Source organism: Tupaia chinensis, unplaced genomic scaffold (genome assembly GCF_000334495.1).
Source record: "Tupaia chinensis unplaced genomic scaffold, TupChi_1.0 Scaffold000438_1, whole genome shotgun sequence".
Lineage (NCBI taxonomy): Eukaryota > Metazoa > Chordata > Mammalia > Scandentia > Tupaiidae > Tupaia > Tupaia belangeri.
In genome coordinates, this window is record NW_006159943.1 from 1,225,052 (window position 1) to 1,237,963 (window position 12,912).

Consider the following 12,912-nt stretch of genomic DNA (forward strand, 5'->3'; position numbering starts at 1 on the left):
CAGCAGGAAGTGGCTTCTGATCTGACCTGTCTTTTTCCCAGGCTTCCATGCTGAGCTCCTGCCCATCTTCAGCCCTGAACTCTCACCTAGAAACCTGGTTCTGGTGGCAACCAAGGTGCCCCTGGGTCAGGCCTTCTCTGTTCTGGAGACCGAAGACAGCTGACACATTCCAAGGAAGGGCGTATCTCACCAAATCTGAAACTACCCAGATGCCACAGTGCGGCAGACTGGGCCTCCACACAGAGAACCAGCAGCCTGCATCCTGCCTGGAGTCCGGGCTTCCCACAAACCTGTACATTTTTAATTTATTGAAAGATGAAAATCTTGGGGCTGGCAAGTGGCATGGTTGTTAAGGGCACTGGACTCCCACATGGCCAACTATGGTTCAAGTCCCAGACCTGGTGACTTGCTTTCTCACTTTCTCTCTCACTCTCTTGCTCTGTCTCTCTCTGGTCAAATTAAAATAAATAAAGTTTTAAAAATTTCTTAAAAAAAAAAAGAAAACTGGGTATCTTTGTTTCCCTTCTATTTCTGTAAGAGGAGGAAAGGATATCCCCTTACCCCTGGGAAATGGGGTGCCCAATGCATCACCCAGAAGTGTTTCCAGAGGCTCTGCAGTTGGGGCTCACTGCCTACTCCCCATGACCCTTCCTGACAGGCACCCTGGGGAGTAGCAACAGTTTACATAGAGGGAACATCCCTGCTTTGGTTTCTATTTCAGAATCTGCAGGCCCCACCCATTGGCAGGGCTGCCTTAAGGCTGGCTCGTGCCACACGACCTGCCATAGCCTTCAGGTCCTGAAATGGGTATGTATATTGGGGCTTCAAGGTGCCATCTACAGAGAGTAGCTGCACACAGGACGTGGCTTTTTTTATTCTTTATTTTTTTAAATTTACTATAGGGTGTATGCACTCGCCAGAGAGAGGAAAGTAAGAAAGCATCCCTCACAGGGGATGGCCACACCACAATCCTTTCTCCATTCTCATCTCAGGATTCGGGGCACACCTGCGCATGCACCCAACGTGTTTTCCAAGTCGCCAGGTCGGAGACTCAAATCAAGCAGTCAGCCACGCCACAGGTAGGCCCAGTTCTTGGCTCTTTATTGGTGTCTGAAGAAGAGGTGCCCCAGCCTTTGGTACAGAGGTTGGGAAGAAGCTGCTCTTCCCAGGCTCAATACCAGTAGACTTTCTTGTATCTCCGGGTCTCCTGGATCCCCATCGCCTCCATCACCTCCTCCTCCAGTGTCTTTAGACGGGGCACATAGGTTTTTTCTAGAGCATCTTCCACCGATGTGTCTTTGGGGCCATCTGTTGAGTCAGAGGAAAGGACAAGGGTAGGAGGGTTTGCCAACGTTTTTTATTTTCAAGTTTATTTTTTCCATAAGACAGGAAGATAGCACCCTCAACAGGTTCTTGGTGGTGCAATACCCCTCCAGCCTTGGCCAGCCCTGGATCACAGGCACACGTATGTCCAGCATACTCGGGGAGGTCTCCAGACATTAACACGGACCTTCCCATGTGGGTCAACTTTGCAAAACATCACTTTTTACTGCTGTCCCACCATTTGGCCCCCCAAGTTGTTTTGTTGTTGTTGTTGTTGTTATAGGGTATGTGTACTCGCTAGAGAAAGACAGCAAGATAGGGAAAGTGAAAAACCTCCTCGTGGGAGGATGGCTATATTGCATTCCCTTCTCCATTTTCCTCTTGGGGTTTTAGGCATGCACACACATGCACCCAGCAAGATTTTTAGGCCAGCCAAGGTCTGGGACTCGAACTACACAGTTGGCATGTGGGGTCCAGCATCTTAACCTCCATGCCACTCACTGGCCCCCAAGTTGTCTTTTTACCATCTCTTACTCACTTCTGCCTCCTGCCCCCCACCTCCCTGCCCTTCACCCCAGCCTCACCAATCCATGTTTCAGGGACAATGCCATCAGCTCTGGGAAATTCAGGTTTAGGGATAATCCTCCCCGATCTTGTGGAGACTCGTACCCGCTCTCCTGCCTCAGAAAATCTCCACTCGATCTCAGTGGGTTTCCTGGTGGAGAGAAGAGGTGAGCCTGGCCTGGGGATGAGGTCCCTTGACACTGTCCATCCCAAAAGTATAATCAGGAAAGCACCAAGGTTACTACCTGTTCCTCTCCCCGTGTATTGGGGTAATCCAGGGAATCATGGCCTTGAGATGGCGCCTCAACTTCCAGAGCACCCAACCCTGATTCTCACTAGGTAAATGTGCTTTCCCTCCCAGCCACTGTCAGCACCTTGGTGGATTCCAGAAACCCTCTGACCAGACCCCACATGCTTGCCTGTCCACAGGATCCACGAGTTTGACCTGGCTGTGCAGCAAGGGGGCCTCGCTAGGGATCATGGTTCCCCGGGAGTCCTTGGTCTTGCCAATGTAGCGGTAATGCTGTGAGAGAGGGGGGACATCAGAAAGCAGGCCATGGAGGGGCTTGCCCATACTGCTCAGTGCTCAGCCAAGAGAAGCAGAAGATTCAGTTGCCCTGCCACCCTGTGCTGCTTGTTTATTTATTTATTTATTTTTTACATTTTTGCCATAGGGTGTGTGCACTTACCAGAAGGAGACAGAGACATAGGGAAAGTGAGAATTTACCCCCCAAGGGGGATGGCCATGCCATGATTCCTCCTCCATTCTCCTGGGGTTTTGGGCACGCATGCACACGCACCCAGCATGATTTTCAAGCCACCAGGTCTGGTTACACAAACCATAGTCGGCCATGTAAGAATCTAATGTCCCAACCACTACACCACCTGTCCACCTCCCTGTGCGGCTCTTAACGCACACGGGCCAATGGGACAGGATTCCTGACATCTCCATCCTCTCTCCACTTACTGTGTTCAGCCCTTCCAGGACCACCCAGTTTCGCTGCCGGATCACTTGAACTACTTTGCCCTGCTTCCCAGCATCCTTGCCTTCTAGAATCTCCACCTGTGGGAAGACACGAGGCTCAGAGGGAAAGTCCTCCCCAGGAGCCTCCCTGCCATTCTCCGCCCTGTCTGGGGCACTCACCATGTCCCCACAGAACAGATGCCAGTCTTCATCAGAGATGGGTTCCACGACTACCGGGCGCCGCCTTTTCCCTGGGGGGTTCTTCCTCTTGTCTGCCAGGGAGCCTGGGCGGTTCATCCCATAGCGGTAGTGAGGAGGCAGACTGACCTTGGATGCCAGGGCCAGCAGAGCAGACAGTCGCATGGCTGGAGGCTGCGAGAAATCCCCTTCCAAGTGAAAAATGGAAACCTTCCTCAGCTCTGGAGTAGATGGACAGCTAGAAACATGGGAAGGACATTTTTAAAGCACTTACTCCATTACTCAATGTACTTCATCTCATTGACTCTTCACAAAATGATAAGATCTTCGCTTTAAGATGAGGAAACAGAGGGTCAGCAGGTAGCATGGTGCTTAAAGGAGCTAGATTCCCATGTGGCCAACCTCAGTTCAAGTCCCAGACCTGGTGGCTTGCTTTCTTGCTTTTCCTTTCTTTGTCTGATCAGATTAAAAAAAAATAACGAATGGAATTAATAAGTTAATAAATCTTTAAAAAAAACAGATGAGGGGACAGAGAGGTTAAGTAACTTACCCACGGTCACAAAGCTATATGGGGAATCAACATTCAAACCCATATATATCTAACACCAAAGTCCAAAAAATTCATGAAGGCCAAGGAATATTATCTTGCTCACTCTTGAACCTAGCAAATTGTCATAGGGCTTAGCACATAGTAGATTCTCAATAAATATTCATTAAACAAATGTGTGAACAGCAAGATAGAAAGAACACAACATTGGCTTAGGGCCAAAAGGCATACAATTATCCGGTGAAACAGGCAGTAGAGCAAAAAGCTGGGGTTAAAAAGTTCCTATCTCGGGCCTGCCCTGTAGCACAGGGTTAGGTACACAGCAGATGCTGGATCCCACATGGTCGATGAGGGTTCTGGTTCCAGCTTTGTTTCCAGCCTGTGTAGGCATGCCCAGGATCCAGAATCCTGAAGTGATGGAGAAAGAGGGATTGTAGTGTGCAGTTCCCATTAGGAGAGTTCTCTTTCACTCGTGCATAAGCACAAACCCTCTAGCATTAAAAAAAAAAAAAATCTTATCTTCTAGTTCCTGTCATCCGACAGGACTAGGATAGTTTCTTTTCTAAAGTAAAAGGACTCAGGCCAGACTCTAGGATTACTGGGTCTTAAGATCTCCCAACCAAGTATGTACTCTAAGCCTCCCAATTTTGGATGACAGACTAAATAGAATAGTGAGAGGGACCAGCAAGTGGCATGGTGGTTAAGGTATTAGATTCCCATATGGCTGACCATGGTTCAAGTCTTGGAACTGGGAGCTTGAAAATCACACTGGGTGCATGCCCAGAATCTTGGGAGGAGAATGGAGAAGGGGCTGTGGTATGGTCATCCCTCCAGGATGTGATTTCTCACCTTCCCTCTCACTGTCTCTCTGGCAAGCACACATGTCCTATGAAAAAAATCATTTTCTTTTTGAAAGAATTATTTAATTCCATTTGTCATTATTATTATTTTTAAAATTGACCAGGGAGAGAAAGGGAAAGGGAGAAAGCAAGCCACCAGGTCCAGGACTCAAACCATGGTCAGCCATGTGGGAATCCAGCACCTTTAAGCACCACCCCACACACCAGTCCCAATTTTTAAAAATTATTTATTATTTTAATTTTGCTATAGGACACATGCATTCACCAGAGAGGTAGAGAAAGAAAACAAGCCACCAGTTCTGGGACTCTTAACCATGGTGTTGGCCATGGGAAAGTCTGGCAACTCAAGCACCGCGCCACCTGCTAGACCCTGGCAAAAATAAATAAATAAATAAATAAAAGGGGGCCAGCAGGTGGCATGGTGGTGAAAGGGGCTGAATTCCCATATGGCTGACCATAGTTCGAGTCCTGGAACTGGCAGCTTGCTTTCTTGCTTTCCCTTTCTCTCTGGTCAAATTAAAATAAATGACTGAATAAATGCAATTAATAAATATTTTTTAAAAATGAACTGTAACTTCAAAACAAATAATATATATTATAATGGCATAAAGAGCCCTGGATCAATCAGACCACCTGGGTTCTAGTCCCTACTCTGCAATTCTCATATTGTGTGGCCGTAGGCAATTTCTTTTTTTTCTTTTCAATTGCCAGAGGGTACATGTACTTGCCAGAGAGCCAGAGGGGCAGGAAGAGGGAGAAAGCACCTCCCCCGTGGGGGGTGGTTATGCCACAATCCTTTCTCCTCTTCCTTGTTGGGATATGGATGTGTACACACATGTATCCACGTGGCCTTGTGTGTTACTGAAGCTGTCAAATGCAAACTGCTGCCAGCCACATGGAATCTAGCTCCCTTAACCACTAGGACATAAGGCCAGCCCCCTTCTTTTTGGGGGGAAAGAATGATTTATTTAGTTCCATTTGTTATTTTAAAATTTGACCAGAGAGAGAAAGGAAAAGCAGAAAGCAGGCCACTGGGTCTGGGACTCAAACCATGATTGGCCACGTGGGAGTCCAACACCTTCACCACCACACCACCTGCTGGCCCCAGGCTACTTCTGTGCTTCACATTCATTATTCATGAAACTATAGGGATGGTGGTGGTGGTTAAAATTTTTAAAAATCATTTTATTTAACTTTTTGTATTTATTTTAATTAGACCAGAGAGGGACAGAAAGAGAAAGTGAGAAAGCAAGCTGCCAAATCCAGGATTCAAACAATGGTCAGCCATGTGAGTCCAGCGCCCTTAACCACCACACCAACTGCCGCTGGTGGTATTTAAATTTAACAAAGCAAGCGCGGAATAACATACTGTTATGCCATTTGAGTAAATTAAAAAATACATGTGTTGGCATAATAAATATTTATGGGAGGAAAAAAAGAAACAAACTATTGTTTTGAGGGAAATGAACTGAGAAAGCTGTTACTTTGCATTTTGTCCCTTTCCAAAAGGTTTGCATTTTCTAACCATGTGAATTAAAAAAAAAAAAAATCAACTGGTTTACATAAACACTAAGATATCTATCATTTTTCTTTATACTTCTCCGTATGAGACAAAAAGACCTAAATGCTATTTTCAATTAATGCTAGTGGAATGTAGGACCTAAGTGCTCCTATTCAGAGTCACTACTCTGACAGACCTAATGCTGTTATTTCAACATTACCGGCATTGGCTTTTCACGGACCAGTGAGGGAGGTTGCCTGGTGCCAGTATCCTAAGGTCCCTTTTACAGGGGCACCAAACCCGGAGAGCTGGAGTGACTTGCCATAATTCATACATCGTGAAAGCAACAGGACTTATCTTCCGACCCAAGCCTCCCGCATGTGTGCCACAAGGAGTTCCTTAACTTCAGTCGTTCTAGGTCTAAGGCTCTGGGAGGAGGAGATCCAGGAGCCTGTCCAGACTAGAGCAGCTGCAAACGCCCTAAATCTTTCCCTCCACAACCTGCAGAGGATGGTGTCCCTCCCGCATTGGCACTTCCACTGCGCGCAATGGAGATGCCGTGCAAATGCGGAGGGCTAATGTGTGCCCCCTTAGATCACGGCTCCAAAGGCTTCCCCCCGTCAGACTCAACCCGGGTGCGGACCCGGACCCCGGACATCTTCAGGCCCCAGCAGTCTTCAGTACCCACCCGCTCCACGCCGCCGGTGCAGCGAAACCCCGGGGAGGCCAGGGAAAAGGAAGGCCCTTCCCGTAACTGGCTCCGGGACGAGCGCCGGAGCTGCACCACCTCTGGGCCGCGCGGCCCTCGACTCAGCTTCCCGCTGAGCGCAGACTCCACGCGAGTCACCTCTGCACATGGGCCCTCAGCCGCGCCCGTGCGCTCTCTGGGAAATGTAGTCGAAGGGTGGAGCGGAAGCTCCGCTACGAAGCTAGCCTCTCGCAACCTGGGAGTTGTAGTCCGCCACTGCAAAGTAAGCCGCAATCAGGAAATTTGCCCGGGGTAGGAAACCGAGGAAACGCATACCAACCGCGAAGCATGTCGGGAATTGAAGGCAAAGCTGACGAGGCCGACGCGCCGGACACACTCCTGCCCATGCTCGGCGTGGAGGCCGCTGGGAACTGTAGTTCCTAGAGAAGATGGCTCCATTTTCTAGGTGGTTATGGCTTCTTGGTCAAGGCGAAAGGCCTCCCTTCCAGACAAGACTATATAGCCAGTACCCCGCAGGCAACTCTCTGCTGGACAGGTCTGGGGCATGTTAAAAATCTGTCATAGGCTTTCCAGAGGAAGGGATCAATGCGGGCCCTCCCTATGCTGGATGATGTAGTCACAAAATGCCAGACCTGGAAGGAGCCTTAGCTGATGATCTAGTTCAGACTTTCCACTTAACTTCGGGGAGATTCCACCCTATTAACCTCCTCCCCCTAATCTCCCATCACCTGTTAGAGATGACAGGCATCCCTAGCGTTAGCAGGGGACAAGGATTACCCTCCCAGAGTTTTTGGCATGCCCTGGGGTCAGCGTTGTTTTTGCAACCAGCCCAAACAATTCCAGCAGCAAACTGGCTCCTCCCCCCACTCCAGAAACCTGTGTGGAACAGCAGCAGGCAGCAGAGAAATAAAATGAATGGTAGTTTATTCTAGGACTCTCTCCTCATGCAATTTTTTTAAAAAAATTGTCTTTGCCATAGGGTACATGTTGAGAAATTACCCAAGGACAATGGCCATGCCACAATCCCCTCCTCCATTCTCCTTCTGGGATTTTAGACATTGAACACACACAAGCCTGGTGTGATTTTTCAAGCTGCCAGGTCTGGAACTTAAACCGTGGTCAACCATGTAGGAGTCCAGTGCCTTAACTATCTAGCTACCTGCTGGCCCTGAGTTTTGGGTTTGTTTGTTTGTTTTTAAAGAATTACTTAACTTGGATGGGAACCAGCAGTTAGTGTAATGGCTATGTCGCTGGACTCCCACATAGTTGACCGTGGTTCGCGTCTCTGACCCGGTGGCTTAAATCTCACGCCGGGCGCGTGTGCGTGCGTGCCCAGGATCCCGAGAGGAGAATGGAGAAGGGATTGCGGCGTGACCATCCCCCCTGGGGGGTGATTTCTCGCTTTCTGTCTCTATGTCTGTCTCTGTCTGTTTGGCGAGCGCATGCGCCCTATAGCAAAAACCTCTCCAAAAAAAACTAAGAATTATTTAACTTGGGACCAGCGGGTGGCGTGGTGGTTAAGGCGCTGGACACTTCCACATGGCCGACCACAGTTCAAGTCCTGGACCTGGTGGCTTGCTTTCTCACTTCCCCCCTCTCTCTCTTTGTCTCTCTGGTCAAATTAAAATAAATGGATGAATAAATAAGATTAAATAAGTAATTATTTTAAAAATTACTTAGCTTTATTTATCTATTTATTTATTTATTTCAATTTGACCAGAGCAAAATAGAATAATAGAGGAAAAAAGTGAGAAAGTAAGCTGCCAGGTCCAGGACCCGAACTGTGGTTGGCTATGTGGGAGTCCAGAGCCCTTAACCACCATACCACCTACTGGCCCCCCTGAGTTTTGGTTTTCTAACAGCTTTGGAATGGCAGAGGCTGGCACCCTCTACTTTGATCTGAGATGATTTGAGAATTATTTGTATTCCCATCTCCCACCCCCCCTTCAGTTAACCAATATACCCACAAAGAATCAGTCCGAATCCAAAATAGTAATCAACGGGTTTTATTTTCCTAGAACTGAAATAGTCTACGGTTCTCAGAGCTAAACTTCCAAAGCTACAGTCAGCAATTTTTCATCAGAGCCCAGGGGAGAGGGGCAAAGTAAACGAGACAAGAGACAGAAGAGAGGTGGAGAGACCACTGGGACGAGGCTGGGAGCAGGCGGGCACTCCCCTCTGTCCTCTCAGCAGGTTACAAGTCGGGTCTGGTGACAACACTGAGGGGACCAGTTGGGACAGCGGATGGGAAATGACACCAGAAGGAACACCAAAGCCCCAGCTACAAAAAGAAAGTCATCAAACCCCAAACAGAAAGGGAGCCTCCCAGTGCACCTCAGAAATGGGGGCCATGGTGAGGAAGGAGGAGCAGGATGGGGAGCACACGAGGGCTAAGGGTCTTTAAAATTTTTTTTTAATTTTCTTTTATTAAAAACATTTCCTAAAAAATGTGTCTTTTCCTTTATGTCTGGGTGATGTAGAGGACTGCAGGCTGGCCGTGAGCACTGGGGAGTGGGAAAAGAGCAGCTTGGGGTCTCCCCAGGGCACCCCATCTCTGGCCCCAGAGATCTAAAAGGGGGCAGATGCTTAACACTCCCACCCAAATGGGTGGGGTCAACCCTCCAGATCTCGGGTGCTTGGCCCAAACAACTTGGAAGCCCCCAAATCTTTTGATGATAAACCACAACTCCCAGAACTCCTGGGGTCAGCAAAAGGAAGAATGGTGTTGTCAATCAAGAAGGATTTATAGGGGAGATCCTCCCACACATAAGCTGTTCTGCTTTCCCTGAATCTAGGCAGCTGGGAGAATGGATGGGGGAGAAGAGGACAGCTCAAAAGATGCCAGCTTCCTGCCCCACCTCAATTCGAGGACTGCCCGCCCAGGCTCCAGAAGCCCACCCTGCTGTTCATGTTCCATCCCTTCCACTCCTACCCCACCCCAACCCAGAAGTCCAGAATGCCTCGGGGAGGGAGAGAAGGGTGTCAGGAGGTGGAAACAGCCCAGGCCCCAAGAACAGCTCTGGGAAACAGCTCCAAGCGGAAAGGAACAAGTGGCCTCATCTCATCCCAGGGAGCATAAGCTATGGCCCTGACTCAGACCACAGGGGAGCAGGGACCTGGCGGCGAGCGCTGGTGGCCTGCTCCACCCAGGTCGGTCTTGGGGCCTGGGCTTGGAGTGGGGGAGTGAGTGGGAGAGGAGAGCGGGCTGGGGCGGGAAAGGGGTTCCCAGTTTTCAGGCCATGGCCAGTTTCCCCAGTAGCACCCAGACAGCAGCAGGAACGGGGCGGGGGCTCCTCTTGAAACATTGGTGGCTACAGGCTGCAGGGGAGGGTTGGAGGGGAGAAGGGTTACTGGTGTGGCTGTGGCCAGGCCTCGCCCCAGCCAGTGGCGGTCTCCTGGGAGAGCCTCCCGCCTCCCGAGAGGCTGACCGCTGCTGGCCCTCCCAGTCCAGCTGCCGGGGGCAGGGGCCTCGCTCACCTCTCGTGATCTCTGACGCCCGGGGCCTCGGCATCTTCCTTGGCAGTCTCTTCCTCCTCTTCCTCCTCTTCCTCCTGAGGAGGCCCCCGGCCAGAGCCTGGCTCAGACGGGGTGCTATTCTTTTCCACCTCCACAGGGAGAGGCCTCTCACTCTCCAAGGTGGCTGCCTCCTTCTCCTCCCCTTCAGGGTCTTCTGCCTCCTTGGGACGTTTAGGGGAGTCCTAGGCAGGATGGCAGAGCAGAGGTGGGCTGAGATTGCAGAGGGACGCTGGCCTCCTCCCCGTACACCCGCTCCTCTCCTCCTAGGCACCTTCCTGGACGAAACCCACAGTCCTCCTCAGTCCTCTCCCAGCTGACTGGCAGCCCTGTACCCTCTTCTCAGTGGGGCTCCCTAAGACCAGGGGCTCGATCTTCTCTCCTACTGGGGACTCCCTGAAGTGGGAGGGTCCCTCTTCTCAAACTGCACGCTTCCGAGACCAACCAAGCCCTGCTCCCACGCCCTGTTTCCACGGATGCTGGTGGGGGTCTGGGCCCCGTTACCTCTAGCAGGTCCCCCGCTCTCCGCTTCAGCACCCCCTTCTCGTTCTTCTCCTTGGCCGGCTCGTCGATGACCAGCTTCCCTTCCTCGTCGCTGCTGCCCTCTGCGTTCCCCTTCTTATCGCCATCGCCCTCTGCGGCTTCGGGCTCAGGCTCCTCCACGCAGCTCTTTTTCTGGGAGGACTGTGACAGAGACAGCCGAGGCTGAGTGGCACCAGTGGCGGCCAGGATGGGACCCCTCCCCAGACCCCTCCCTCGGCCACTCACTCCTTCCTTTTCCCGCCTCTCCCCCACCCCCACCCAGGTGCCCAGTCTCCCCCACCCCCACCAAGGTGCCCAGTCTCACAAGTGATTTGAGACCCACCTCTGTCGGATTAGCCCCAGGGTAAACCCACTGGCCGGGCAGGCAGGGCTCTGTGCAGCCCCACCCTCCCGCCTTGTCCTGCCCGGCTCACGAGCACCTCCTCCTGGAAGCCTTCGTGGGAGAGTTGAGGCCATGTCCTCTACTCCTGCTGGGCCCACAGAGGCCTGCCCCACAGACTGCCTCCATCCTGCCTCGCTCCCAGGCTTGCTGACTACCAGTCGCCCCTGACCACGGCTCTTCCACACACCCATGCATCCAGCCCCTCTGCCAGGAATCCCCCACCCAGCCCAGTGAGCTCCTGCCCTGACAGCCCTGGAGTTTCTAAAGACCAAGCATCACCTGTGGGCCCGGGGCTCCGGAGCCCCTGCCACCTGCGCTCCGGGGGTCTCTGGGGAAGATGGCAGCTCACCTGGTAGCCGGAAGCCTTGACGGTGGGGTTGTTCTCGATCTCCCACAGCCCCTCGCTGAACCCTTTCCTCTTGTTGGGCTTGCCGAACTTCTCCTTGGACTCCTCGTAAGGGAAGAGGTCTTTGGGGCCGGGAAGAGATGGGAGACTGTGCTCTCGCGCCCTCGCGCCCAACGCACAAGTGGGACCTCCCGCCACCCTCCCCATCTACCCTGGTCCCTCTCACTCACGTCTCGTGGGTCCCGAAGAAAAAGACTTGGTATTTGTTGGCCGTGGATTTCACAGCGGCCTCTGGCATCTCGTCAATCTGGGGGTGGGATGAGGAACGTGAGCATGCACTGGGGTCCCGTGGTCTCAAGTCTGGGGCAGGGGTGCTGACCTCTCAGGCACATTTGTATAATCGGACCCAGAGACCCTGGAGCTGACCACAGCAGTTTGGGAGCCACTGCAGCCACGGAACTGTGTGCAGATGAAGTTGGACACGAAAAGCCCCACAGACACCAGGAGTCCCTCCAGCCTCGCCTCCCAACACGCCAGGCCTAGCTACATGTGCCACGTGCTTGCTACCACATGGCCCAAACGCTGCCACCTCTTTTTGCCTAGGCTGAAACCTTAGCATCACCTCATTCCCGCTCCACTACCTCCCCTTCTCCACTGCGGCTAGGGCACACCTTCAAAGTGCTGATCTGAGCAATTCACCCCCCTTCCTCCAGACCCTCCCACACCTTCTGTGCTCAGCCATGTTGGAGTGCCGCGCCCCTAACCGCCATGCCACCTGCCGGCTCCTATGCCTGCAAGTTCGGAATCCCACCTCTGCTACCACATACGTATGAGCATGGGCTAACTAACCCTGTCCCTCTGCCTCGGTTTTCTCATCTGTACAATGGGCGTCGGTAGTGGGCCAGCCTGTCACATGCAGTGAAGGGCGCTGGACCCCACAAGGCCAACAGCACGGTTCAGGTCCAGGATCTAGCAGCTTAAAATACGACAGGAATGTGCATGCATGCCCAAATCCCAAAAGGGTAATGGAGGAGAGATTGCGGTGGGGCGGTCCCCACCTACTACTTTCTCTCTCTCCTCCTTCTCTCTCTGGTGAGTGTAAATACCTCATAGCAAAAAAAAAAAAGAAAAGAAAGAAAGAAATCGCCGAAATACAATGGAGGTGGCTGTAGCACAGGAGATACAAGGCCGGGAGGGTGAAATGCCCGTAACCTGCCCTGTGTTCCACCTCACCCAGAACGCTGCCCTGGCTCTGGCCACATTGTTTTTTTGTTTTTGAGAGATTTTTGCTATAGGGCGTGTGCACTCGCCAGACAGACAGAAAGCAGGAAATCACCCCCTGGGGGGATGGCCACACCGCAATCCCTTCCCTTCCTTCCATTCTCCTCTCGGGATCTTGGGCACGCACGCACACGCGCCCGACGTGAGTTTTAAGCCACTGGGTCCGGGATGTGAACCACGG

General features: G+C 51.8%; 3 protein-coding genes across 7 annotated transcripts in view; 1 reads left to right on the top strand and 2 right to left on the bottom strand.

The window, feature by feature from the left end:
* METTL25B (methyltransferase like 25B) overlaps positions 1–314 on the top strand; it is an 11,357-nt gene extending 11,043 nt beyond the window's left edge. For 2 of the 3 annotated variants that reach the window (XM_006155204.3, XM_006155206.3), the window contains exon 8: positions 42–314. In XM_006155204.3, the coding sequence (XP_006155266.1) occupies positions 42–163 (122 nt within the window). In that variant the 3' untranslated portion in view covers positions 164–314. The remainder of the gene's footprint in view (positions 1–41) is intronic. The other variant, XM_027774476.1, reaches the window with a different exon arrangement.
* Positions 315–1,080: 766 nt separating this feature from the next.
* Positions 1,081–7,002, bottom strand: MRPL24 (mitochondrial ribosomal protein L24). 3 transcript variants are annotated; one of them, XM_006155201.3, is made up of 6 exons: positions 6,982–7,002; positions 3,032–3,287; positions 2,855–2,950; positions 2,307–2,410; positions 1,908–2,038; positions 1,081–1,308 (listed from the first exon to the last, which is right to left on the bottom strand). In XM_006155201.3, exons 1-6 carry the CDS (start codon positions 6,993–6,995, stop codon positions 1,172–1,174), a joined length of 738 nt encoding a protein of 245 aa, XP_006155263.1. In that variant the 5' UTR covers positions 6,996–7,002; the 3' UTR covers positions 1,081–1,171. The 3 variants fall into 3 exon arrangements, with proteins under 3 accessions (XP_006155263.1, XP_006155264.1, XP_006155265.1); XM_006155202.2 differs by lacking the exon at positions 6,982–7,002 and adding an exon at positions 6,646–6,828; XM_006155203.3 differs by lacking the exon at positions 6,982–7,002 and adding an exon at positions 3,324–3,385 and having other exon boundaries at positions 3,032–3,237.
* A 1,654-nt stretch (positions 7,003–8,656) lies between these two features.
* The window catches only part of HDGF (heparin binding growth factor), a 9,948-nt gene continuing 5,692 nt past the window's right edge, over positions 8,657–12,912 (bottom strand). The window contains exons 2-6 of the mRNA XM_006155209.2: positions 11,681–11,757; positions 11,454–11,598; positions 10,684–10,863; positions 10,144–10,364; positions 8,657–9,984 (exon numbers count right to left, since the gene is read on the bottom strand). Of these exons, the coding sequence (XP_006155271.1) occupies positions 9,978–9,984; positions 10,144–10,364; positions 10,684–10,863; positions 11,454–11,598; positions 11,681–11,757 (630 nt within the window). The 3' untranslated portion in view covers positions 8,657–9,977. The remainder of the gene's footprint in view (positions 9,985–10,143; positions 10,365–10,683; positions 10,864–11,453; positions 11,599–11,680; positions 11,758–12,912) is intronic.

Excerpts from the sequence above, each read along its gene's own strand:
- MRPL24 (XM_006155201.3), bottom strand. Across the intron at positions 2,411-2,854 it reads TCCTGGAAGGGCTGAACACA|CATTACCGCTACATTGGCAA; the intron begins GTAAGTGGAGAG and ends CCTCTCTCACAG. Across the intron at positions 2,039-2,306 it reads CTCGTGGATCCTGTGGACAG|GAAACCCACTGAGATCGAGT; the intron begins GCAAGCATGTGG and ends TCTCTCCACCAG.